At 53.2% G+C, this 22,301-nt stretch overlaps 13 protein-coding genes across 13 annotated transcripts; 5 read left to right on the top strand and 8 right to left on the bottom strand.

Moving 5' to 3' along the window:
- The first annotated feature begins 46 nt into the window (after positions 1 to 46).
- Positions 47 to 1,271, top strand: P152DRAFT_426333 (uncharacterized protein). The gene is made up of 2 exons (XM_033677263.1): positions 47 to 1,031; positions 1,104 to 1,271. Exons 1-2 carry the CDS (start codon positions 413 to 415, stop codon positions 1,145 to 1,147), a joined length of 663 nt encoding a protein of 220 aa, XP_033538551.1. The 5' UTR covers positions 47 to 412; the 3' UTR covers positions 1,148 to 1,271.
- On the bottom strand, positions 1,253 to 2,429 carry P152DRAFT_453529 (uncharacterized protein). Its single transcript, XM_033678390.1, has 2 exons — positions 2,095 to 2,429; positions 1,253 to 2,047 (listed from the first exon to the last, which is right to left on the bottom strand). Exons 1-2 carry the CDS (start codon positions 2,168 to 2,170, stop codon positions 1,545 to 1,547), a joined length of 579 nt encoding a protein of 192 aa, XP_033538550.1. The 5' UTR covers positions 2,171 to 2,429; the 3' UTR covers positions 1,253 to 1,544.
- A 533-nt stretch (positions 2,430 to 2,962) lies between these two features.
- P152DRAFT_469430 (class II aaRS and biotin synthetase) lies at positions 2,963 to 4,354 on the top strand (the record flags this gene model as incomplete). Its single annotated transcript, XM_033680899.1, has 4 exons — positions 2,963 to 3,032; positions 3,082 to 3,164; positions 3,215 to 3,344; positions 3,408 to 4,354. 4 exons carry the CDS (start codon positions 2,963 to 2,965, stop codon positions 4,352 to 4,354), a joined length of 1,230 nt encoding a protein of 409 aa, XP_033538549.1.
- A 202-nt stretch (positions 4,355 to 4,556) lies between these two features.
- P152DRAFT_453526 (uncharacterized protein) lies at positions 4,557 to 6,532 on the bottom strand. Its single transcript, XM_033678389.1, has 3 exons — positions 6,124 to 6,532; positions 5,921 to 6,071; positions 4,557 to 5,870 (listed from the first exon to the last, which is right to left on the bottom strand). The coding sequence occupies exons 1-3, from the start codon at positions 6,310 to 6,312 to the stop codon at positions 4,792 to 4,794; spliced, it is 1,419 nt and encodes a 472-aa protein (XP_033538548.1). The 5' UTR covers positions 6,313 to 6,532; the 3' UTR covers positions 4,557 to 4,791.
- A 293-nt stretch (positions 6,533 to 6,825) lies between these two features.
- P152DRAFT_510254 (protoheme IX farnesyltransferase) lies at positions 6,826 to 8,809 on the top strand. The gene is made up of 2 exons (XM_033682650.1): positions 6,826 to 6,899; positions 6,958 to 8,809. The coding sequence occupies exon 2, from the start codon at positions 7,105 to 7,107 to the stop codon at positions 8,761 to 8,763; it is 1,659 nt and encodes a 552-aa protein (XP_033538547.1). The 5' UTR covers positions 6,826 to 6,899; positions 6,958 to 7,104; the 3' UTR covers positions 8,764 to 8,809.
- A 787-nt stretch (positions 8,810 to 9,596) lies between these two features.
- On the bottom strand, positions 9,597 to 10,293 carry P152DRAFT_477991 (uncharacterized protein; the record flags this gene model as incomplete). The annotated part of the gene is made up of 4 exons (XM_033681625.1): positions 9,597 to 9,823; positions 9,878 to 10,034; positions 10,090 to 10,167; positions 10,216 to 10,293. 3 exons carry the CDS (start codon positions 10,291 to 10,293, stop codon positions 9,966 to 9,968), a joined length of 225 nt encoding a protein of 74 aa, XP_033538546.1. The 3' UTR covers positions 9,597 to 9,823; positions 9,878 to 9,965.
- A 213-nt stretch (positions 10,294 to 10,506) lies between these two features.
- On the top strand, positions 10,507 to 11,346 carry P152DRAFT_453524 (uncharacterized protein). Its single transcript, XM_033678388.1, has one exon. It carries the CDS (start codon positions 10,769 to 10,771, stop codon positions 11,204 to 11,206), a length of 438 nt encoding a protein of 145 aa, XP_033538545.1. The 5' UTR covers positions 10,507 to 10,768; the 3' UTR covers positions 11,207 to 11,346.
- Positions 11,127 to 12,039, bottom strand: P152DRAFT_477989 (EF hand domain-containing protein). The gene is made up of 2 exons (XM_033681624.1): positions 11,902 to 12,039; positions 11,127 to 11,834 (listed from the first exon to the last, which is right to left on the bottom strand). Exons 1-2 carry the CDS (start codon positions 12,029 to 12,031, stop codon positions 11,350 to 11,352), a joined length of 615 nt encoding a protein of 204 aa, XP_033538544.1. The 5' UTR covers positions 12,032 to 12,039; the 3' UTR covers positions 11,127 to 11,349.
- A 267-nt stretch (positions 12,040 to 12,306) lies between these two features.
- Positions 12,307 to 13,523, bottom strand: P152DRAFT_510251 (uncharacterized protein). Its single transcript, XM_033682649.1, has 3 exons — positions 12,875 to 13,523; positions 12,474 to 12,834; positions 12,307 to 12,350 (listed from the first exon to the last, which is right to left on the bottom strand). Exons 1-2 carry the CDS (start codon positions 13,319 to 13,321, stop codon positions 12,559 to 12,561), a joined length of 723 nt encoding a protein of 240 aa, XP_033538543.1. The 5' UTR covers positions 13,322 to 13,523; the 3' UTR covers positions 12,307 to 12,350; positions 12,474 to 12,558.
- Positions 13,524 to 13,689: 166 nt separating this feature from the next.
- P152DRAFT_453522 (DNA mismatch repair protein MutL) lies at positions 13,690 to 16,108 on the bottom strand. The gene is made up of 2 exons (XM_033678387.1): positions 15,765 to 16,108; positions 13,690 to 15,710 (listed from the first exon to the last, which is right to left on the bottom strand). Exons 1-2 carry the CDS (start codon positions 16,032 to 16,034, stop codon positions 13,764 to 13,766), a joined length of 2,217 nt encoding a protein of 738 aa, XP_033538542.1. The 5' UTR covers positions 16,035 to 16,108; the 3' UTR covers positions 13,690 to 13,763.
- Positions 16,109 to 16,249: 141 nt separating this feature from the next.
- P152DRAFT_407083 (chloride channel protein) lies at positions 16,250 to 19,105 on the bottom strand. Its single transcript, XM_033676896.1, has 5 exons — positions 18,099 to 19,105; positions 17,973 to 18,050; positions 17,603 to 17,925; positions 17,204 to 17,558; positions 16,250 to 17,154 (listed from the first exon to the last, which is right to left on the bottom strand). Exons 1-5 carry the CDS (start codon positions 18,999 to 19,001, stop codon positions 16,285 to 16,287), a joined length of 2,529 nt encoding a protein of 842 aa, XP_033538541.1. The 5' UTR covers positions 19,002 to 19,105; the 3' UTR covers positions 16,250 to 16,284.
- A 461-nt stretch (positions 19,106 to 19,566) lies between these two features.
- P152DRAFT_366976 (uncharacterized protein) lies at positions 19,567 to 20,010 on the top strand (the record flags this gene model as incomplete). Its single annotated transcript, XM_033675438.1, has 3 exons — positions 19,567 to 19,630; positions 19,689 to 19,865; positions 19,919 to 20,010. Coding segments are annotated over 3 exons (333 nt in total), but the record flags the coding sequence as incomplete, so codon positions are not given.
- A 581-nt stretch (positions 20,011 to 20,591) lies between these two features.
- On the bottom strand, positions 20,592 to 21,620 carry P152DRAFT_3788 (uncharacterized protein). The gene is made up of 2 exons (XM_033675680.1): positions 21,451 to 21,620; positions 20,592 to 21,403 (listed from the first exon to the last, which is right to left on the bottom strand). The coding sequence occupies exons 1-2, from the start codon at positions 21,499 to 21,501 to the stop codon at positions 20,678 to 20,680; spliced, it is 777 nt and encodes a 258-aa protein (XP_033538539.1). The 5' UTR covers positions 21,502 to 21,620; the 3' UTR covers positions 20,592 to 20,677.
- Between the last annotated feature and the right edge of the window lie 681 nt (positions 21,621 to 22,301).

The following is a 22,301-nucleotide window of genomic DNA, read 5'->3' as shown; positions in this document are numbered from 1 at the left end:
CTTCTTCGGAGGCTGATGTCGGTCCGACGGAGCGGCGCCGCCCCGGTTCTGGCGGCTGCGTCGTGTCGTCGATCGTCGCCTACGAGGAGTCTGGTACGCCATTTGCATCTGGGACGGCAAGAAAGTTTACGGAAGGGTGAGTATAAGGCGTGGTTTCCCTGATTATTATATTTCAGTTCTGTTTCGCCTTTATTCCTCTTCTACGTTGTGCCGTGCCTAACGTCCAATTCACCTAGCCATCCCGCATTCGCTACATACATCACGGGCTTCATCAACGCAGTCCCATCCGTCCACCTCCGCTCCCACATATTTCCCCCCTCCACCGGACTCCCCCCCGGAACGCAAATCCCTCCTCTCCCGCATCCTCCGCTTCTCCCTCATCTCCTCCGTCTTCTTTGTCACCGGCTTCATCATGGCCGCCTCCCCCGCCGCCGAGAACCTCAAAGCATTCCGCGACCCCCCCACCGACGAAGAGACCCTCACCCTCTTCCACCCGGCCCCCGACACCCAGGCCGCCGAGGTCGAAGCCTACATCCAGCGCCACCCGTTCGTGGAGCACCTACGACAAAACGCCACCCTCCGCGAGTCGCGCCCCCATCTGAAGATCCCCGAGGCGGTGCGCTCGAACACGCTGACGGCGGGCACGCTGCTCGGCGAAGACCGGATTGCGGTCCCCCCGATCCAGTTCGCGGATGGCGAGGGGACAGAGATGATCGCGCTGTACTACCTGGGCAAGTCGCTGTGCGGGCACCCGGGGATCGTGCACGGAGGCTTGCTGGCGACGTTGATGGATGAGGGGTTGGCGCGGTGCTGCTTTGAAAGCTTGCCGAATAAGGTGGGGATGACGGCGAGTTTGAAGATCGATTATCGGCTGCCGTGCAAGGCGGAGCAGTGGGTGGTGTTGAGGGCAAGGACGACGAAGACGGAGGGGCGGAAGGCGTGGGTGGTGGGGAAGTTGATGGCGTTGGAGAGTCCGGAGGAGTGGATGGAGGGGGAGAAGGCGAAGATTACGAATGGGGTGAATGGGGAGAGTAATGGGGAGAAAAACGGCGAGACGGATGCGTATGATTGGGGACGGGGTGGGGTAGTGGTTGAATCGGAAGGGTTGTTCGTCGAGCCGAAGCAGGCAGCGGTAAGTTGGAGATGAATTCCTCCACATGAATTTGACTGACGAGGACAGACCATGAAGAGGTTGATGGGGAACAAGCGTACGTAAAAGGTCATACTAGACTTATGTTACGTGTTTCTGTGCTTTTCACGAGGCGCACTGGGACTTTGGATAGACAGTCAGGCTGGCTGACTTGACGTCTATATATTTCATACAAATTAGACCAGCTGGATACCTAGAATCCAAACAGCGCTAGCTATGCGTCTATTTCGGACCGCTGAACATCAGGTCCTCTCAATGCACTGTAAATAAAGAGTGGAGTGTGCATCTTCCGTCTATCCTTCTATCCCGAGATGTGCAATCATTATCCAAGATGTATACCGTTTTACTACCGTTCCTGCCACCGGTCCTTCGCAAACATCCCCCGAGTCCCCTTCTATCTCCCCCGCCTCCATTCATTATACGCCTCCTTCCACCCCTCTTCCACTCCCCCACATCTTGACCTTACCACATCCCAGCTCCTCTCCCTAATAATCTCCTCCACCATCCCCTCATTCCTCACCCACCTCCCCAGCCGCTCCGCCCGTGCCTCCTTCGGGAACCACCGCCCACTATACGGATCCAACCGCTCATCCACCGTCTGCCTCTCGCGCGTATGTTCCTCGATCCGCCGCTCGACCGCCCCGGGATCGTCCGGGTCCGGCGACGACGCCACCGCGCTGCAATATGTCAGCACGGCGTCCCGCGCGTTCCAGGCGGGGAAGAGCGTCTGCGCGGTGAAGGTGGTGCAGGTGGAGGGAGGGAGTTGGCGGGTGGTGGGGATGCTGGGGCGGGTAGAGACGGTGGAGGGGGTGAAGGGGGAGCGGGAGGGTTCGGAGAGGGCGTTGAGAGATTGGGAGATGGTGTCGTCGAGGGCGGAGCGGGAGACGCGGAAGAAGTCTAGGAGGGGTTAGGTTGGGTTATTGGGGGGATGCGGAAGGACGGACCTCGAAGGGCGGATTGGTTGAAGCAGAACTTCGGGGTTAGCTCTGGCGTCTCGGGGTGATGGGAGTTAGACGCCATGGTGGTGGATTGCGGTGTGGATGTTTCTTGGGGTGTTGAAGATGGAGCCGCCGGAGGCGGAGTCCGCCAGAATAACCAAGCCGTTTTGAAGGTGATGGAAGAAAGTATGTCAGGATTTCAATATCGTGTTCTCCGACTCTAAGATTAATCGATGTTGGTGTGGCTTTCCCAACGACGATAATCTCAATATCAGTTGGAAATCGAAGCTCCATAATGAGAGCATCGACTGACGTCGAGAGGAAGCGGCATGATACAGGGGTCCATCTCTACCAATATCGTCAGTGTAGATCTTCGATGCTTCAATTGTTGACTTTTATATAATTATTCCCATCTACTATGGCTCTTCAATTACCTGTTTCTATACATGTACCCTGATGATTTGCTGTGGCTCCTTCGCCGTCCTTTATAGGGGCTCATGGCGTCACTCATTTAAACTTCTGTCTTTTCAAGTCCCGAACCACAGTCATGTAGCGTTCTCAACATGTAGCGCCTTGGTAGGAATGGCTCTACTTATTCAATTAAAAGAGGAGCTAACCGGAGAACTAGCGACGCCATGAGATGCAGCGTATAGAATGGGCCCCGGTACGGTACCTGAAAGACGAGAAAGCAGGTGTGTGAACCCATGGAGTTGAGTCAATGTGGTATTCGATCTAACGATGAATAGGAGACAAAGAGGACACTTTCTCCTTACTAGAGAGGGCTGGATATATCCGCCAGGTGAGGATCTTAACGTGATGGGTCATCCTCATTGATACTAAGTTTTCTCTCGAGTCTCATTCGGGGGTTTTTCATATGCTACCCCTTGGGTTGCGAGTCCTTGACAAACTCGAGGGGCTTATTGATCACCACATGCGTTCGCTGGGTATGATCAAAGGGTTTTCCAAACAATGTTCAATACTCATACCCCGTAGATGCGAGTAAAGTTTCCTTATCGTCCTTGACCTCCGAGTCATTGTGGAAGAAAACCGGACGGTATGAGAAAGTGCAGTCAGAGGTATGTGTTCGCATCTGCCGGTTCCAAGTGGATGTTAAGTCAATCTCCAGCTTTTCGGAGTCACCGACCGTAGAGAATCGGGATTCGTGCTCGCCCCGACTCATGAGGAGGAGATCACGAGTATTGTCGGAGATTCTATACGAAGCTCCTCCGACCTGCCCCTACGGCTCTACCAGATCAGTATGTCCACTGTTACGGCAACGACTAACCGGTGGTATCTGGCTTATATCTGACTATCTCCAGCTCGAAAATACCGCGATGAACTAAGACCTCGACAAGGTCTTCTACGGGCCAAAGAGTTCATCATGAAGGATCTGTATACATTCGATGCGGATCATGACAGCGCCCTCCAAGCGTATGACGCCGTAAAAGAGGCATATAACGCTCTCTTCACCAACCTAGGCCTGCCATTCGTGGTTGCACAGGCAGACTCCGGAGTCATGGGCGGCAGCCTCAGCCACGAATACCACTACCTATCACCAGATGGCGAAGACACGGTGCACATCTGCGGGACATGCGGGTACGCCGTGAACGACGAAGCAGTCGACGCCACCGCACAGCAAACCGCCGCAACCAACGCAACCGACGGCCCCGCCACCGGCATCATCTGTCCGAAATGCCCTGACGACACGAACTCCACCCTGGCGCCGCAACGCGCCGTCGAAGTCGGCCACACCTTCCACCTCGGCACGCGCTACACGGCGCCGCTGCACGCGACCGTCTCCATCGCCGGAAAAGACACGCCAATGCACATGGGGTGCCACGGGATCGGCGTATCGCGCCTGATGGCCGCGGTGGCGTCACAGCTGTCGGATGCCACGGGGCTGGTGTGGCCGCGCGCGATCGCACCGTTCGACGTGGCAGTGATCCCGAAATCTCTCCCGGGGTCGCCGTCTTGGCTGCTGGTGGAGCGGGTGTATGAGAGGCTCCGGTCGGTACGTGTGCCGAACAGGAGTGGAGGGGGTGCGCGGCTGGACGTGGCGGTGGACGATCGCAGCGGGAAGAAGACGAGGTCGTTGGTCTGGAAGCTCAACGAGGCGGATGTGGTGGGATATCCGATTGTCTTGGTGGTGCCGGGGAGGAACGGGGATGGGTCGGTTGAGGTGCAGTGTCGACGGCTGGGCGTCAAGGAATCGGTGAAGGTAGAAGACCTGGTGCACAAGGTGCAGGAATTGTCGACAAAGCTCTAAGCGCTTAGATCCCTGCGATGGCATTCTACTGTTAAGGCCTTTCTCTCAATTGTAAAAGAGTACTCGGCATGGGGGGAAAGGACAATGTATCATAGATAGGAGGTTGAATAAATAGAACTTTAACGCAATCAGAAGCCGGTATTCTTTTGGCCCGGGGACGATATTCTCCTGAGATCCAAATCATCCGTTTTAACTTTTAACACACTTCCCATCTCACCGAAAGCATAGCGATCCAGACTTCCACATCGTATCCTGCAATACCGAGTTCTTATCATTGAAACATAATCTGCGATAGGCCGCAAGTATCGCGATTCTCTACCCGAGTCTAAATCGTATAATAGTCTATTGTTCACATCAACCGAGCGATCGACTCCTCAACGCATCCCGAACACCACGCAAAACTTAAACTCCCCCAACCTCATCCCCCATCACCCACTCTACCGATCCCCCCTCCTCCTCGTCTTCTTCTGATTCGTCACCTCCTCATCTTCCTCCTCCTTCCCCTTCACCAAATCCTCCTCTAACCCCCACTCCTCCCGATCATACCAATCCTCCCCGTCCGACATCTCCCCCACATGCCCCTCCGTCCGACACCACTTCCACACCGTCTTCCGCATCCGCAGCGCCTTCAATAACCCATGATAGAGCTTCGACGTCCCCCGCACCACCTCCTCCTGCTTCGACACGTAGGAGACCAGGAACGCACGCACGTCGTGCGCTTCGTTGGTGGGGAGCCCCGCGTCGAAGCCTGGGATTGCGGTGGCGTTGAATTCGAAGAAGGGGTGCACGAAGGGGGGAAGGGAGGGGTTGCTGGAGGGGGAGCGGGAGGTGCGGTGCGCGCGTGCGCGGGTGGTCATGCGGTGGGGGGGTTGCGAGGGTTCGCCGTCCGCGTCGGCTTCGTCGGCAGCGTTGTCGTCCTGTTCGGCATCGGGTGCTGGGGCGTCTCCTTCTGCGATGGCGGTTTGGGGAGCGTGGTCGACGGCGCCGTTGGTCGTCGCGCCCGTCGCCGCCGCTTCTAGCTCTTCGATGATCAAGTTTTGGGAGGGTGGCGCGGCGGCAACTCCGTTTGGAGCACGTGGTTCCGGCGGTGAGCCATTAGTAGTTTGCATCGGCTCGTCCGCGGCGCCGGCGACCGTCTCCTGCGGTAGGTCCACGTCCATCCGTTCCTCGTCTCCCGTCGGTTCCGGGAGTGCCTTGAGCGGGCTCCCAGCACCCCCATTTGCAATAGGTCCCCATATGAGCGCCATGACATCCGGCTGTTCATCTTCGGCCCCATTTGTGATGGTATTGAGTAGCCACTCGTCGTAGTCGCTCTGCACGGCACCGACTGGGACCCAACCGCTGTCACCGCGGAGGTTGGTGAGTAGGTTTTTCATCCGCCATAATGTCTCCTGTTCTTTATGTAGCGATTCTTCCGCTGCGGTTACCATTTCGGGGAGAGCAGCGGACTTGTAGGGTATTGAGAGACCGGGATGTGTGGGAAGGTCGGACGCGGCTGTGAGTGGTCCCAATATGACTAGAAAAGAAATCAGCGCTGCTCGATCGGACCGTAGGTTCGTAGTTTACCTTCAATTCTAGTGTCCTTGTAGGTATTGTCTTCGTTGTCTCGAGCATCGTAATCCTCATCGTCGTCGGTCTCAATGATGTCGCCGTATTCGTCAAAGCGCGGTGGGTTGCGAGAAATAATGCTGCGGTCATACCCAGCGTATCGGATGCGCTATTTCGAAATCTTTAGCATGCTCTCGGGAGGTTGATGAAAGCCGACATACCTTTTTTTGTGTTGCCGGGCCATTTGGATTGTCAAGTTTCCCCTCCTGCACGTACTTCGCTTTGCGCTTAAGCTTGTTGCCGCGATTCGTCGCTAGCACGATAGAGTCGTCGGATTCGGAGTCTGTGGATACAGTGAGTATTATGATCGATATCTGACCGTTATAACCCTCGGAGAGCTCAGTGGACATGACGCGCTCGTCTTTTAGTCAAGCAGTTCGATCCGCTCTCGCCTGACGCCAGAAACACTCGCTTGAAGCTCGCAGGGTGGCCTTTATGTCCTTTCGACTAGGCTGCATTGTGAATGGTGACGTACCATATTCATGACGCTTCGAGGCTCTCCGAAAGCCCAAGAGGACCTCGTTCATTATGGACTGCTGCGAAGCCATCGTTGCGTGTAGGATCGACGTCCCAACCGGGCGAGTTTGGGGTAAGGCGAGAACGCAGGATGGCTCGAGGTGGGGAAGGAGGTTATGAGAGTTCCAGCAAGTCGATAGCTAAGGAGCGCATCCGGAAACTAACGGTTGAATGAATCGATATAGTAGAGGTTGAGAAGGAGAAAGGAAAATGGAGGGCAGCGTCACGGCGTGGGATTGTCCAGATGAAGCTGCGGAGTGACGGTTCGGGAATGCAGGGGTCCCCTGTCACTAGCACCGAGCCGCGAATATCCTCAGGGTTGTTCTTGATTCTTCACGTTGGATTCGGGTTTCGACCGAGGGTTGATATGGACATCTCGATTCCTCCATTGGCAACTTCTGCAGAATCTGTGGCCTTTCAGGTATTCATCTCTCCAGCTAAAGTGGAGTTGATGTCAAATGGAATCTAACTTGCAGCAGGTCGCCGTCCTCCATCAGACACTGCCCTTCAATGCGGTTCATGTACAAGCCATTCAGCTCTGTTTAACATCCGAGAGACCGAGATCTAGTATCTAGATTCTTAGTAGACCGTTGGCGAGGTCATTTGTGATCGCCTCCGAATCTCCAATGGCACTCAATGCCCCCATCGATCCCTCGACGATCTGCAGAAGATGCCTAACGCGCCTTGCACGACCCCGGCTCACCGGAGACAGACTCTGGACGAGAAGAAGTAAAACAGGCATCACAGGGACCTCTTCACTACGCCAGACATTTGTGAGCCTGCCTCGCAAGCAATCTGATCATGACCAAAGCGGTATAATTGGAGGAGAGTCCCGTCGTGCGAACCGGGATTTCTTCCTGGCAAATTCGGCGTTTAAGGAGCTTCTGAGCGGACAAATGAAGAGCAGGGAGTCCAGTGATTCCGGTAATGGAAAGAATTTCTTTACCGGGAAGGTGGTGGGCAGTGGGGAGATAACACGATCGCATGGCAGTATAGGTGTGGGAGACACTCCGACACACGTATCAACTCCACAATCCCAGGATTTACCACACCGAAGAAGGCAGCGACAAAAAGCACTAGCCGCGCAGCAAGACGCCGAGCAAACAGCCGAACAGGACCTCCCTGCCGATGCCCCTTCAAAGCTCACTACCCTCTCCGCTTCCCTTCCGGAGCACTCCTTCAAACGTTCGATGTCGACGTACCTCGCGCTCGCCAAACCGCGCCTATCCTTCCTCATCGTCCTCACCACGACGACCGCCTACTCTTTATACCCTACCCCCGACTTCCTTGCCGCCGCATCGGGTTCGCCCTCCCTGAACGCCCTGACCCTCCTCCACCTCACTACCGGAACAGCCCTCTGCTCTGCTTCCGCGAACGCCCTAAATATGCTATACGAGCCCCTCTCCGACGCCAAAATGTCACGCACGCGAAATCGGCCGCTCGTCCGCAACCTGATCACCCCGTCTCGCGCGCTCCTGTTCGCCGGCGCGTCTGCCCTCACCGGAGCCACCCTTCTAGCCCTCGGCACCAACCCCGTCGTAACCGGTCTCGGCATCCTCAACATCGTCGTCTACGCCGGCATCTACACCCCCCTCAAACCCCTCTCTGCAATCAACACTTGGGCCGGCGCCATCGTCGGCGCCATCCCTCCTCTAATGGGCTGGGCCGCCGCTGCCGGCGAGTGCGCCACCACGCCGCTCAGCACCATCACCGCGGCGTCGTCCACGCTCTCCGATCGCCTCCTGGACGGCTTCGGCTTCATCTCGGGGTTCCAGACTCTGTTGACGGGGGCCGATAGCGCGGGAGGGTGGTGTCTCGCCGCGCTGCTGTTCGCATGGCAGTTTCCGCATTTTAACGCGCTGGCGCACCCAATTCGGAATGAGTATCGGCGGGCGGGGTTGCGGATGCTGGCGTGGAGTAATCCGGCGCGGAATGCGCGGGTGTCGTTGCGGTATTCGATGGTGCTGCCCGTTACTTGTATCGGGTTGACAGCGGCCGGGGTGGTGTCGTGGCCGTTCGTCGTGCTCTCTGCGCCGGTGAACGTCTGGTTGATGAAGGAGGCATTCTCGTTTTGGCGGCAGGGAAAGAAGCATGGGTCAGAGAGTAAGCAGGTGACGAAGGCGGCGCGAGGACTGTTTTGGGCAAGCGTTTGGTATTTGCCGATGGTGCTGGTGTTGGCGATGGTTACTAAGGTGGGGCTGTGGGATGGGGTGAAGGCTCGATTGGCGAGACTGTTTGGATGGAGCGACGACGATGAGTTATGGGATCTGGAAGATGATGAATAGTTAGAGTTGCCATATACTGGTTAGCGGTCAATTAACAAATTCCGCCTCAAGAAGGTGTCTCATGTGCCTGTGGCTCAAATGACTCCTCCGGGTGCTATACCGCGGGCTCCTTAACCATATTCCGGTCGAAGTAAGCCGTTGACCCAAGGGCCACTCAACGAGTGGGACCTGTATCCTTATGAAGCGGCGAGGAATATATTGATCCCCAAATGAATGAAAAGGGGGTGGGAGTACTCCTTCAGAATACCGTTAAGGGGGATGTTTGGATGGAAACACCGCATTAGCTAGAGGGTGTCAGTGGTAAGAGGATCACATTGCCCCAGCCAATGTCCTAAAGCACATGCCCATCTTCAGTGCGGTGCGTAGAGGATAAGCCAGGAGTGTGTTAGGTAGACTCAGGAGCCAGGTGCTCTGCCATCCATCAGGCACATGAAAGCAATCCACCCCCATTGAAGTGCACTACATAAACCAAACAAACCCATTCCTATTAAAGGAAGCAATCTGACTACGTGGCGTAGTGGTCCCCATAGGGAGTACGTTGGAAAACCTCAGAACCCAGGGACCTACTAGGTGATAACTAGGGCCGCGGGATTTATAGTTTTGCTATTTAGATGGAGACTTTTTGGCAACGAGGAGAAAAATAAATAAATAGGATTTTATGGGAGGGGGTTGGGAGCGATTCGAATGGGGCCACTGTGGTATTGAAGGGTGGTGCGAGAGGTGGCATTCAACGTGGAGTAGATTCTGGTTGGATGCAGACACGACCTGCAACCAACGGGCTTTTGAAAGTAGGTAGAGCTTCAAGCGCGTGAACCAATCTCATCAACAACAGTGAGAGGAGAAATTCATCATATCATTAGTCGTGGACCCGAAATGCGGGCAATGGTTCTGAGCTAGAACCAACTCTAACGCCTCTCATAGCTAGGTTCTTCGCACTGCTTCCCCTCCTAGCATCCCAATAAGCTTGAACGGCCTCGTGATGAAGGAGACAGTGTATTACCAATGCCTCGATTTTGATTCTCAGGAACCCTCAAGTCCGATTCCGGAGCTCTGGCGAACACTACAGATCGGATTCAGTCGCTGCGCAAGGGGTTTAGGGAAAGGGGTATCATACCACTCATATTTGTTAAATGGGGGCTCGACGCCTTCATGAACAAGCCGCTGGCTATGTCATTGCCCAACTAGGAGCAATAGTAGCATCATCACGCTCTTCCTCCTTCGTCTGCGTAGCCAGAGTCAGGATACTGTTGCCGCAGCTCCTGGATCACATTCTGCCGCCAGTCAACCCATATGAACCTTGAACTCTACTGGGGCCATTTAACATACTGCAAGTGCTTCCGGATTGACGCCATTCTCAATCAACGACACGCAGTATGACAGTTGTTGGCGCGTCAGTTTCGTGTTCTGCGAGGTTAGCGACTGGGCTTAGTTTATGTCGTTGCGTCGGATTACCAGGAGACCTGAAATCTCGTCGAGGATGTCGATGACCTCGCGGGCCGCTTGGCGTTTGTCAGCTTCTTGAGGAGGCATTTTATGGGAATTCTCCAAGCCCTTGGAGTCGGAGATATTGTTATACTCTGGCGTTCGTGAGACAACTGAAGTCAAACACCTTGTTGACCTGGCACCTGGCTAGGACTATTGCTGCCTTAATGCCTGAGGCTTTAATAAATCACGTGCCCACCAGAGTAGCTGGACCCTGACAATTCGATGGAAATAGTCAGCCTCTTAAACAATACTTGCATCATAAAGTGTCATATTATCCAGTCTAGTTCTGGGATTAAATCCTCAGACTCACCTGCAGTCCCTTGATCTCAGGTGTCCTTGGGGAAAGGGAAAGGCGAGTCTGACTCTCAATGACGTCTGAACGCCTGGAATCATGAATACCATATTAGTCCTCTCATATCTACTGCTAACTTCGTCTACTCACACAACACTTACACTCTAGATTTCTTCTTCTCACAGCAAACCGAATCGAGTTCTCACTGATCACAACGCCCTTCTCATCATGTCAGCCCGAAACGCATACAGAGGGGGCCGCCTCGAAGACATGGCCCCAACCGGCACCACCATCCCCGACGATGCCAGCGTACCACGCACCATTTCCTCCGTTCCCCGTCCCGATCAAGATCCCAATCACCGAGCCTACCACGGCGACGGGGCCGACAACCCGGAGGACATCCCGCGACGAAACAGAGACCTCGGAACGACGGGAGAAGTAGTCACAGGCACGGGAGACCGTCTCCCCGTACAGGTGGAGAGCAAGAGGATGCACTTTGATCCGAACAACCCGGCGGCAAAGGGTCATGATCGAGCGGAGAAGCATAGAACGGATCACCATGCTGATGATATTGGGAGGTATGGGGGGAAGGGAGCGGAGGTTGATGTGCCGCCAGGAGAGGAAGGGTTGGATCAGGATACGATTCGACCGCCGAAGACCGCTTAGGTTGAGTTTCCCAATGTCGGGATAGCTAAGTTGGGAATGAGTATTACGGAGCTATCCCACAACAAATTGAATGCCTCGTGATTACGGTAGCCGGTATGTCCATATCATTTCTAGAACAAAAACCAAGAACATGCCTTCATCAATCATGACCTCCGTCGGAACTTCTGGGGGATATTCTCCTCCATGATCCCCAACCGCTCCCGCTTCTCCCACGCCGCGTTCTCCGCATCCAGCTTATCATGCTCCTTGAAATGTTCGATATCCTCCGGATGAACCAAATCCTCCTCCTTCGCGTCGTCGCCGTGATATTTCTCGAAATGGTGGATCTCGTACTCGTACTCCGAGTCACCGTGATGGCCTGGCCCTGTCCCAAAGTCCGGCAGCGTCACGCCGTTGCCCGTGGCGGCGAGGTACTCCGCTTTGGAGATCAGGCCGTCGTGGTTGAAATCGTACAGCTCGAGGACTTTCTGTGCGATCTGCGCCTTGCGTGTCTCGGGGATGTTGCGGGTCGATTGGTCAAAGAGGCCGTAGGTGCGGCGGATATCGTCCGGGGACCAGGAGCCGGTGTTGTCGTAGTCGTGAAGGTGGAAGAAGACGGCGGCGTCGAAGCCGTTCATGTGATGCTCCTCTTTAGTAGGTGACGATTCATTAGTGGTGGATCCTCACAGCGCTATATTTCGAAGGTTACGACGTACCAGACATATGCCGTGTTGCCCAATCCGTACCTGGGGGAAGAGGAGCTTGATCATGACCTCCGTGTGCTGCTGCGCAACAAGAGAGCGCGGCCCATGATAGGAGGGATATTGCAACGGTTCGTAATATCATGGCTTATATTCTGCTAAAGGTGCAATTGGAAAGTAGCACAGAGGTTGAGTTGCTTGTTGATATTCGAAGCATTCTGGCGGCAGGGGCATAGACTGTATGAACATGGCGCTTTACCACCAGCAGTTAGCGCGGAGGATAAGGGGAGACTTCGGGGTCGACATCATAATATCAACCGCTATTTTCCACTTCGAATATCTCGATTAGAATAAATTCCTTTGGATTTTTAAGGTAACAACTTTTTTTGAACACCAAAAATTGATGCCCACTCACTGGATCTTGCTTTTTGTCGATCTCTTGAGAGAAACAGACTCCCGTGGACCTGCTTCAACCAGACACGTTAGTTGGTATGGCCCAGCGTTCTATGGTTGTAGTGACCATGAAGCAGCATTCCCCATGTATTTAGACCAGTAGCGTAACAACGGAAACCATTTCCATATCGTACCGTTCTCTTATCCCATCAACACACTTCCCTTCTTCCTACAGTTGCAAACCCACTGTCATCCTCCAGTATTCCCCTGATCACTTCCTCATCCCGACAGTGCCGACAAAGACTCCGAAGCGATGGGTTTTCGATGCGGGTACAATGCAGCACGGAATGTCTGCGCCGAAATCGAATTGGAAACACGGGGAGTCTGCTCGCGTCGGTCATGGCCTGGATTGCACGAGATGCGGTTTCCTGCGCAGCGGTGGTCAAAGGATGTTGAAGCACAGCACGGCCGGCTGAAAAGAGTCGTTGTCGATGGGTGGGATTTCGTGCATTGGAAACCATGAGTCGACCGAAGGATTTGATTTGCTAACACTGACTGTTAGCATGGAGGTTCAGGTGATGATCCTACCACGTACAACCAGGTGTCTCGAGCCGAAAGGTTGTTCTCTGACTGTCGGAAGATATCCGCCACTGGGGATGCATTCCCATTCTTCGATATCGGCATCCGCATTTGCCCACTGGTTCGCGCCTGGCCCACCATAGCTACCTTCGCTTTGACGGTGGTAACACTCAGCACCCTCTATCCCTCCACCAGTGCCACGTCCCGCAATGACAGCCGACTCCCAGGGGTTACTATTCAACTCTAACATTTCCGAAACCATGGCTGCTGAGCGCAGCGGTGGCACTGGCCTGCCATCACTTGCGAGATCGAAAGAGTAAGATCTACTCAGGCATCCACTGCTGCCCGAGAGGCTCTCGATGCACCCTTCGGAGAGTCCAGCAGACATCCAGTCGGGGACTGATCGGAAAGAGCTAGTAGAGTCGCAGGCGGAGGAGATGGACGATCGAGGCGAGGAAGACATGATAGGATGGTCGTCGGTCGAGCGGCGGCGATTATCGGTTTTCTGAGTTGGTTTTGTGAGCGTGTGTATTAGAGACTGCTATGTTGCCGTCTGCGTATCTCGGTAGAAATGAGAAGAGGAGGAAATTGGCTAGCGAAAGTTTTAAGAGTAGGCATCATGTCGCAGTGTCGGTTACGCCGAGAGTCATGATGGTTCAGGTACCGAATCTTTCAAACATTTTTGCGTTGTTAGACTGAAATCCCACACGAATATGCACTGATAGCACATGCGTGAAATGGGTGAATGCAATACCCACACTCTCTCGGAAAATGATGAAAGTCAGTTGATGCCATCCATATTCACTATTATTTACAAAGTATTTAGTGAAAGCCTATCTGTTCCCATTAATCTTTCATCTTTCATAACCGCTTCATCTTCGTCAGCCGACAGACGGTCGAGCAACCTAGCATCTCTCAAAGACACGATACAACCCTTTCAGATTAGCGATCTCGACGACCCCTTTGAGCAGTCCCTTCGTCGCAACGATCCGACCACGGAACGCCGGAAACAGAACATGTTCCACTGCCTTCGCCAACTCATTCCTTCTCCCTACAATTTCCGCATCCTCCATCTGAACTTGAGCGCTGTCCACTGGATCAGGAGCTGAAGGGAGTGCCTCTGGTGTATAGAAACTAGCAAGCTCGGTTAGGAAAGTCTGGAAACACTGCTTTTCATCCGTCCAGTCGACGTGAGGACCTAAGCGAAGGAGGAATGTCGGTAACTTGGCCATGGAGGGAGTGTATCCTTTAACAAGGAGAGGCAAACTTCCGAGTTCCCCATCTTCCGAGATGTCAATCATGAGATACTCCGTGAGCATCTCTCGACGCGCGATGAGTTGCTGCATCACTGTTTCGACGACCTCATCCCAGTCAATTTCCTCGCCTTGATCCATGCTGTCTTCATCTTGGATGGTCTGCGACTGCTCTCGTTCATACGCCGCCCCGATCTCCAACAGCTCTCGAAGATTCAGTGGCGGATCCAAACGAAGACGGCCGAAATTCATGAAATCGGTGAGTCCGACTTGGTAGAAGTACTCGTTCGACACCATGCCGTAGTCGACAAGGAACAACTTGACCCCGGATTGGATCGCAGCAATCCGTCGTCGGATATCAACCACACCAATGAAGATAAGCTCACTGAACACGTCGGTGAGCTCATTGTGCATCGCCTCTCGGACCTCTTGTCGGAGGTCTCGGATGGAAACCAGCTTGCAAGAAGTATACTCCCTATCAGTACGCTCGTATTCCATTTCGTCTGGCGGTGCCCTGGACGCTTGATGACTGCTCCCGGCCTCTCCAATATGCGTAGGAGTGAACATCGTGGTAATCTTCCGGCTTTTTGCATCCGTGCGAACGAGGTTGTTCTCATACGGGCGCTGAGCGGGCGTTTTGGGAGTGAATTTTGGCGCGCCGCCGATGGAGGGGATATCTGGAGACGGCTGGCCGGATTTTTTCGCGGACCGTGCTGGGGTATCGAGACGCGAGCCGGGTAGTAATGTCTGGGTAAGGAACGTTCGACTGGTATCGACTTTCGCCAATTCCGACCTGATTTCATCGCAGATCGCTTCGATGATCTCATCTTCGTTCAAGAAATTGACTTCGCGTTTCGTCGGATGAACATTGACGTCGACGCGATTCGGCTCGATTTCCAAGCTCAAATACACGAATGGATGGCCGCCTTTGGGAAGGAATGTCGCATACGTTGCATCGATGGCTTTCTTGATCGCGGAACTCTCCACCGCTCGATGGTTGATGAAGAGTAATAGTATGGTCTTCTTGACGCTGTAGTTCGCATTGCTCACCCAGGCGTCGGCTTTGAAGCCCCAGCGTTCATTCGATGTCGTCCAGTGCACCACTTCGTTCGCAATTTGCGTTCCATGAACCGCCCGTATGCGATCAACCGTACTAGCGTTGACCGGAATCTGCAGACTCCGTGCGCTCTCTCCGTGCTTCTTACAGGAAAATCCCACATGAGCACAGTGAATGGCATGACGGCCCACCATATCGATGATCTTCGCATATTCTTCGCTGTGAGAACGGAACGCCCTCCGGCGGGTGGGGATGCTGTAAAACAGATCTTCTACCGTGATCTGGGTGCCTTGCCGTCCTGCTTGGGACTTGGGTTCTGCACTTTGGCCGGGCTTGGGAGGAACCAGTTTACCGTCGGCATATTGGGCTCGCCAAGCACAACTCGATTCGGCAGTTCGGGTAACAACGGTCAAATGAGCAATATGGCTGATGCTCGCGAGAGCCTCACCGCGGAAGCCATAAGTCTCGATTGACTGGAGGTCTTCAAACGCTTTGAGCTTGGACGTGGTGAATCGCTCGCATAACAATGATAGATCGTCTTTCTGCCGAGATCACTGAGAAAGCTGCATCAACTGTAAGGGGGCTTATATACATACATCTATACCATGTCCATTGTCAGTGATCTGCAGCAGCTTCAGCCCGCCGTCTTTCACAACCACTTCCAGCTGAGTCGCTCCCGCATCAACGGAGTTCTCGATCAATTCTTTGAGCGCGTGGACAGGGGCGACGATGATCTCCCCCGCGGCAATCTTGTTTATTACGTCTTGAGCTAGCGGCTGGATCTTTCGGGAGCCACGCGGAAGGTCGTCTGAAGCCTTTCGTTTCGTGCCTCGTGGAGACGCAGCGGGCTCACCCTGACTCTCCATATTCGCGGAGGATCTCGAGACCGAACCTTGTGGATATTATGGAATGTTCTTATCAAAATCTTAAAGTCATCGCATTGTTTCAAGTTAGATGGATTTATTACCTCGTCCTAAGAGAACGTCATGAAGTCGACGAGTCGCGCCAAGATTTCAAACCAACGCGTGAGCACGTGACCGCAGATGTCCAAATTGAATAATGAATAGACGACCAAATGCAGCCGGAATTAGAAGGAAAATAGCATTAGTTAGAAATCTATGGTTCAGAACTATCTCTAGACATAAGCTCATGCTCGGTTTCGGATACCAATTCACTTCCTTCGTGAGACGGACGTTCAACTAATGGATCATAATGAGCACCCCTGTTACTGCCGAACGGACGTATCCGTCCACCCAGTCCACCAAATCTGCTAGAGACCCACGATCCAACTTTCTGGAAGACCAACCATATCCTCTCTTGGGTTTCTGCAACCGAAGAGTCGTCTCGTGGGTTCTCCTGGGCCTCGACCTTGAACTGATATTTCAGACAGTCTTTCACCGTCACCAACCCCATCAATCGCCCACGATGCTCGACCAGAATGACTCGGGGGCCCATCTTCTTGAAGAGCTCCATGACTGTCTCGAGGGATAGTCGAGGGTGTGCGGTGAGGGGGGTAGGGTCGATGAAGCGGCTGAAGTCGACCGCCATTTGGCTAGCGGTCGCTTGCAGGTTATCGAAGGTTATGGCAGGGGTGGAGGACGATGGAGTTGTTGGGTTTCGGACGGCAGAAGGGGTGAAATAACACTTCGCACGTGGAGAGATTGTTTGATCCCGTCTCGCTCGTTCCATGGCATAACGGAGCTCGGTACGGCCGATGTAGCCAATTAGCACTTTGTGATTGAGATCTTCGACGATAGGAAACCCCTGATATTGGTTCGCCGTCATGATGGATTCCAACTCTTTGAATTCGACGCCGGTAGCCGGGAGCACGGTAAGGTCTGTGGTCATCACTTTGGTGACCGGCACTCCGAATGTATGTTCTTCCTTGTTGTCCAGGTACGGCATACCGCTGAACCAGATCATTCGGTCCGCGATCCCTCCATGCCCGAATCGCTCGCCGACGGCTTTCGTGATACCAACTACAATCTACCAAAGATTAGCACCCAAGTCATCGTAGTGGTCAGGAATTACCAACCATGGTCGGAAGAATGTAAGTTAAAGCGCCGGTCAGTTCGAACATAATCACGACAACCGACACTGTGATGTGCATGATGCCACTTAGCGCTGCTCCGGCACCGAGAAACGCATATGTGCCCGGGGTGATGCAAGGCACATCTGGCTGGCAGGCAGCAAAGAGTCTTGCGTCTGGGAAAGCTTCGTGAAGCGCCTGGACCATGATGCCGATCATTCGGCCAAATGACGCACCAATTGCCATCGACGGAACAAAGATGCCAGCAGGAACTTTGCAGCCGTACGAGATGATGACAAGGCATGTTCGCAGTGCAGTTGAAATGGCAAGGGAAAGTATCATTCGCCATCGGTTACTCGCCCTGGATTGGTCAGTTCAACTCTTCTCATGCATCAGGGCACATACTCGCAAAGCCCCTCGTAATCGTGCCCTTCACACTCCCGAAAGAGTATCTCCATGCTCTCGGTCATGTCGATTCGAAGGAACATGTTTGGATAGCACACCAGTGCCGTAAACGCGGCCAATATGGTGGCTTCCAGGATAGGATAGTTGACCAAGTACTTCTTACGAAATGCTTGAACTCGGAGATTCCACTTGATCACGAAAGCGCCGTATAGACCACCAAAGATACCGATGATAATGTAGAAGAACACCTCGAAAAAGTGCCAATCGCGGTCGTACTTGACCGTGAACATGACCAGTTGACCGGTTCGGAAAGGGTTCATTGCCTGAGATGGATTAGCATTAGCCACTATTGTGCCTTCATTGCGCTTACAGCCAAGACAGCGGTTGCTACTAAAGCACAGAAATAACTCCGCCACATTGTCTTCAGAGGGAAGTAACTGGACATTTCCTTCGTCATGGTCAGCAATGGAATTGATAAGAGCTAAGAGTCACTCACCTCGAGAGAGAAAAGCACGCCGCCTATGGGGCTGCCAAAGGCCACTCCTACGCCAGCAGCAGCAGAAGCGCTGAGGATCTCACGCGTCTTCGACGCATTTTGCTTGTACTTGTTGAAGAACCTCGATATCACATTCCCCGTACAGACGGCAAAATGAACGCTCGGTCCTTCTTTTCCAACCGAGAGGCCCGCAGCGATAGCCAAAGGAAGGCTGATTGACTTAATCAGAAGAGTCCAAAATCCCAGGAAACCTTTCATAACGAATCCGGCAATAATGCACTTGATCTCGGATATACCCGAACCAGCAGCATAGGGGGCGAACGACTTAACAAGCCGTGCAGAGGTAAAAGCAAATAGCGTCGCAAATACAATGTAAAGCAGGTAGTCGGTCGGCCATATTCCTGTCCATCGATGCCATTCATCGCAACCGTTCTCCGCCCCCCAACAGCAGAAGTTCTCATTGAGGTAGAAAGCCGTCGTGCAGTATCCGAGTTTGATATCGGACAGCCACTCTGTGACGATGTTGAGAAACGCCGCATTCAGGCCGATGGCCGCTCCGATCAGACTGACCACCAGCCACGCCTGACCCGCATTGTACGACTCCTGCAGCTGACCTTTCAACCGCACTCCAAAGCTCCGTCCGTATGTGCCCGGCCGTCCCTGCTTCCTTGCTCTCCGCCGCAGCGTTTCGCGCGCCGCATCCTGGACCCAGTCGATGGTACTGAAGTCCTCGTAGCGCTTGATCTCCGCGATCTCCTCCTGGATGGTATGGGCGGCGCGAGCTTCATCAGCATTCTGGCCAAGCTCGGAGGTAGATATGCCGGACCATCGGCGGGTCAGAGACGGTAAGGAGCCGGAAGAGGGAGTTCGCGCAAGGTTCGGTGCGCGCTGTCTGGAGCTCATCTCATTCTGGGGATTGCGGAGAGCGTGGTTGACACCAACTGATAACGGCTTGTTCGGGGTTCTCTGATGCTGTGGGTGTAATACGCCAGCTGTCAGCTTCGGGGAGGGAGAGACACATTTGCCAAAGTAACAGGACGCTAGAAACAGCAAAGACGTTTATGGGTGATGTAGTTCTCCCAGCGCAACCAGGCAGTAGTTATAACTATACGGTCGATCGTGAATTCGTGATACGTCAAGTCCAAGCTACCTCCTAACTAGGTTTAGCCGCAGTTTTGCCAGCTGCGTCTGAGGAGTGATGTCCCCGCGACCTGTATGTGAGGATTGAAACATGCAAAACACAACTCTTGTTCTCCTTGATTCCTCAGTTTGACGCGAGTTACGTGTCGTACCGCGTGCCATACATCAAGGAACCCATTTCAAACTATATATTCGACTTCGCCGTTGTACATGACCATCCGTGTGCGTACAATTTCAAGGCTCGACTCTCCGATATCAACATACCCTACCTCTCCGGGAGACAATACCACAGCGAGATTATTGTCCACGGTGAAATCCCCAGGGCACAATGCCTTACAACAATACCCCCATAGCTCCTCCTAAGGAGTGTACCGGGACCGTGAACATGCCATGTAAGTCGCAGGACAGTAACGAGTTAGCGCATACAGCGGAGAAACTGACCTTGCATAGTAACGCGAGTGAAGAAGATCATCCACGCGGACGAGGACACCCAAAAATGCTCGAATAATGCCGCCTTCGGCATCGCCGTTGCGACCGAGATGTTTGTCCAATACCTTTCCGAGAAAGCATACGACTTCGCCAAAGCGGAGAAGAAACCGAGAAGGCACATCCAATACCGTGATGTTGGTAGGTTATCGTCCGGCCTGTACCGAGCGGCCGATGCTGACTTCACTGCATAGCCAACGCGATTGCGCGAATAGACAACCTGGAGTTCTTGGTGGACGTGGCCCCTCGAACTGTGACATACAAGCAATTCAAGACCGTCGAAGCGCCGAAGCTATCAGAAACGTGGCCCAAATCAGCAATGGCAGCACAGAATGGAGATGCTCAACCGACCACATCAAAGGAGAACGGTTCTAAGAGCACCTCTTATGATGTCCATGATGATGAGACGGAGCCGGCGGATGACCAGATGGACGTGGACGAGCCTACGCAGCAATTACAAGACGAGGCTAATACCACGGATGCGGTTAACGGAGATCGGAGACCGTTGAGCTGGGTCTTTGAGAATGGTCAAGCGCCGTATCCTGGGACGGAGGGCAAAGGATAGGATTGGAAATACTGGTGGATGGCTAGGGCTTGCTTTTCCCCCTAGTGCTCATACCGAGATCATGATGTTTGAATGATACCCAACGATTTTATACTGCAGCAACCATTTCTCCGTGAAGTTAGCATGTGAGACACTAAATATCACTGTTCCGAGATCCAAGTAACCTTGAACATGTTGGTACGCGTCTGATATTGTTTCGCAGACTATTAATACCATTCAGTGTGCTTCGACGGTCACGGCAAGGCGTGAATTTGCTGAACCACGAAGCTAATGTGTTCGGATGGCCAAAACCATACCTGATGCAACGCCACCGAACCATTATGCGTGCTATCCGAGTTTCGATACCCACAAACTCCCCAACAGTTGTTCTGTTTCCTTAGACCCCCTTTCACTTTCCCTTTTCTGTCGGCAGGCTCCATAGTTCGATTGCGGTATGTTGCCAGTCATCCTCACATTCCAATGCCTGGAGCACAGCAAACGTGTCGTCCCAAGGCACAGTAAACAATCCAGAATTGATACGACAGACCCTGATGCCGCTAATTTGCTTCTCCTGATTGATTTGTCTCAATAGGTCTATCATCGCAGTCCCCGTAGCTTGGAGAACAACTTCGGGCGGGCTCTTACGGGTGCCAGTACGGACGCTGGTGTACAAGCAGGCAACGTAATGCCTAGGGGTGCCATCCATGGGTGGAATGAGCTGAGCAGTCCCGAGAAGTCCTTTCTTGTCCTTTAAAGAATAGCAATGTTGTTGATGGGATAAATTGGCCTGCGGGTATCGACCCGCAAAATCTGATGCAATTCCTCTGCCCCAATAGCCTTGGCAGTTGCAAGCGTGCACGAGCACTGTATTGTCGGGAGCTTCGTGGAAAATATCGCCTTCGTGCTCCGTGATGGTAAGTCGTTTCGGATTTTTCCTCGCTGTACCTTGGTTGCCGTCATCGTTGTCGCCATCATTGTCTCCGATTTGATGGTCAAGTTCCATATCATCATTCCCCTTTGTCTCTCGGACAACGGAGGTATTCTCCTTCCCCTCATACTTGGACGTGTCGACATCCCCCCTAATTATCACAACAGCTTCCACAGTCCTGGGTTCACCACGGATAGTAGTTTGGTGCTAAAAGGAGTTAGATAAAGGAGGATACTAGGAAAAGTTCTACTCACCTCCGTAGCAAGAGCCAGCTGGATCTCCCCGGCAGGTTCCTCGTCAGCCATAGTGTCCGTTTGGACCTAGGTACGAATGACAGTGATATCACGAAACAGCCACGTCGTCTTCACTGCAACAAGTAACGGAAACAAATTGAGTGGCATAGAAAAGAGTGCCTTTGGTCGGAATACATGAGTCTGGGCTTGCGAAGGAAAGGGGAGAAAGATGATTGGGATGATTGAGAGCACGGAATAAACGATGGATCTTGACAGACAGGTTCATACAAAGAAAATCGCAAGACAACTCTCACATTCCAAGCCGCGGAAAATCCTGGGCCGTCCGGGACACCGAGGAACGGACTGGGCCAGCCGACTCCTCTTGAACCACATCTGTCGTCGTTGAATTTGACAATGAAGCGGAGTATTTATGAATATATTGCAGTTTCAGACGAGTAGAGACCGACGGCGTCATGATCATCAAAACATCCAGCTGCCAGCATACAGAATCCAGCATCCATTTGAAGCAGCGACCATCACTAATTGTGCTGAGCCACTACCTATACTCGTAGTATACTATTGCCTATATCTCCGATAAGTCAGTCATAAGGAATCGGCAGTGGAATTGTTTTCGTTCAACAAACGGATGCATGTGTTAAGACTTAAGACAATGGACAATTGAATGACCAAGTTGGAAGATCGGGTTGAGATCACCAACACGTGACTCTAATATCTCTAGCCATAATTGGCCAATCAGCATCGTGCCGATTCTTTACGTCTTGGCAAAGTCTAGCTTCAAAGTCCACGACTTGCTCTCTTGATCGTGAGTGTTTCCATTGCATCCAACCTGCACGACTTGCGATCCATTGCCT

This window comes from Eremomyces bilateralis (genome assembly GCF_010015585.1).
Source record: "Eremomyces bilateralis CBS 781.70 unplaced genomic scaffold P152scaffold_1, whole genome shotgun sequence".
Classification (NCBI taxonomy): domain Eukaryota; kingdom Fungi; phylum Ascomycota; class Dothideomycetes; order Eremomycetales; family Eremomycetaceae; genus Eremomyces; species Eremomyces bilateralis.
Note: the sequence above shows the minus strand (reverse complement) of the source record. Positions and strands in the feature narration are given on the sequence as shown.

Coding starts and splice junctions, on each gene's coding strand:
- P152DRAFT_426333 (XM_033677263.1), top strand. CDS start 413: ATGGCCGCCTCCCCCGCCGCCGAGAACCTCAAAGCATTCCGCGACCCC. Junction 1,032..1,103: donor GAATGGGGTGAATGGGGAGA/GTAATGGGGAGA, acceptor TTGAATCGGAAG/GGTTGTTCGTCGAGCCGAAG.
- P152DRAFT_453529 (XM_033678390.1), bottom strand. CDS start 2,170: ATGGCGTCTAACTCCCATCACCCCGAGACGCCAGAGCTAACCCCGAAG. Junction 2,048..2,094: donor CAACCAATCCGCCCTTCGAG/GTCCGTCCTTCC, acceptor AACCCCTCCTAG/ACTTCTTCCGCGTCTCCCGC.
- P152DRAFT_453526 (XM_033678389.1), bottom strand. CDS start 6,312: ATGTCCACTGAGCTCTCCGAGGGTTATAACGGTCAGATATCGATCATA. Junction 6,072..6,123: donor GCCCGGCAACACAAAAAAAG/GTATGTCGGCTT, acceptor ATTTCGAAATAG/CGCATCCGATACGCTGGGTA. Junction 5,871..5,920: donor CAAGGACACTAGAATTGAAG/GTAAACTACGAA, acceptor TTTCTTTTCTAG/TCATATTGGGACCACTCACA.
- P152DRAFT_510254 (XM_033682650.1), top strand. CDS start 7,105: ATGGCACTCAATGCCCCCATCGATCCCTCGACGATCTGCAGAAGATGC.
- P152DRAFT_453524 (XM_033678388.1), top strand. CDS start 10,769: ATGTCAGCCCGAAACGCATACAGAGGGGGCCGCCTCGAAGACATGGCC.
- P152DRAFT_477989 (XM_033681624.1), bottom strand. CDS start 12,031: ATGATATTACGAACCGTTGCAATATCCCTCCTATCATGGGCCGCGCTC. Junction 11,835..11,901: donor GGCAACACGGCATATGTCTG/GTACGTCGTAAC, acceptor CACCTACTAAAG/AGGAGCATCACATGAACGGC.
- P152DRAFT_510251 (XM_033682649.1), bottom strand. CDS start 13,321: ATGTCTTCCTCGCCTCGATCGTCCATCTCCTCCGCCTGCGACTCTACT. Junction 12,835..12,874: donor TCGGCTCGAGACACCTGGTT/GTACGTGGTAGG, acceptor CCATGCTAACAG/TCAGTGTTAGCAAATCAAAT.
- P152DRAFT_453522 (XM_033678387.1), bottom strand. CDS start 16,034: ATGGAGAGTCAGGGTGAGCCCGCTGCGTCTCCACGAGGCACGAAACGA. Junction 15,711..15,764: donor ACAATGGACATGGTATAGAT/GTATGTATATAA, acceptor TGATCTCGGCAG/AAAGACGATCTATCATTGTT.
- P152DRAFT_407083 (XM_033676896.1), bottom strand. CDS start 19,001: ATGAGCTCCAGACAGCGCGCACCGAACCTTGCGCGAACTCCCTCTTCC. Junction 18,051..18,098: donor GCGTGCTTTTCTCTCTCGAG/GTGAGTGACTCT, acceptor ACCATGACGAAG/GAAATGTCCAGTTACTTCCC. Junction 17,559..17,602: donor GATTACGAGGGGCTTTGCGA/GTATGTGCCCTG, acceptor TGACCAATCCAG/GGCGAGTAACCGATGGCGAA.
- P152DRAFT_3788 (XM_033675680.1), bottom strand. CDS start 21,501: ATGGCTGACGAGGAACCTGCCGGGGAGATCCAGCTGGCTCTTGCTACG. Junction 21,404..21,450: donor AGCTGGCTCTTGCTACGGAG/GTGAGTAGAACT, acceptor AACTCCTTTTAG/CACCAAACTACTATCCGTGG.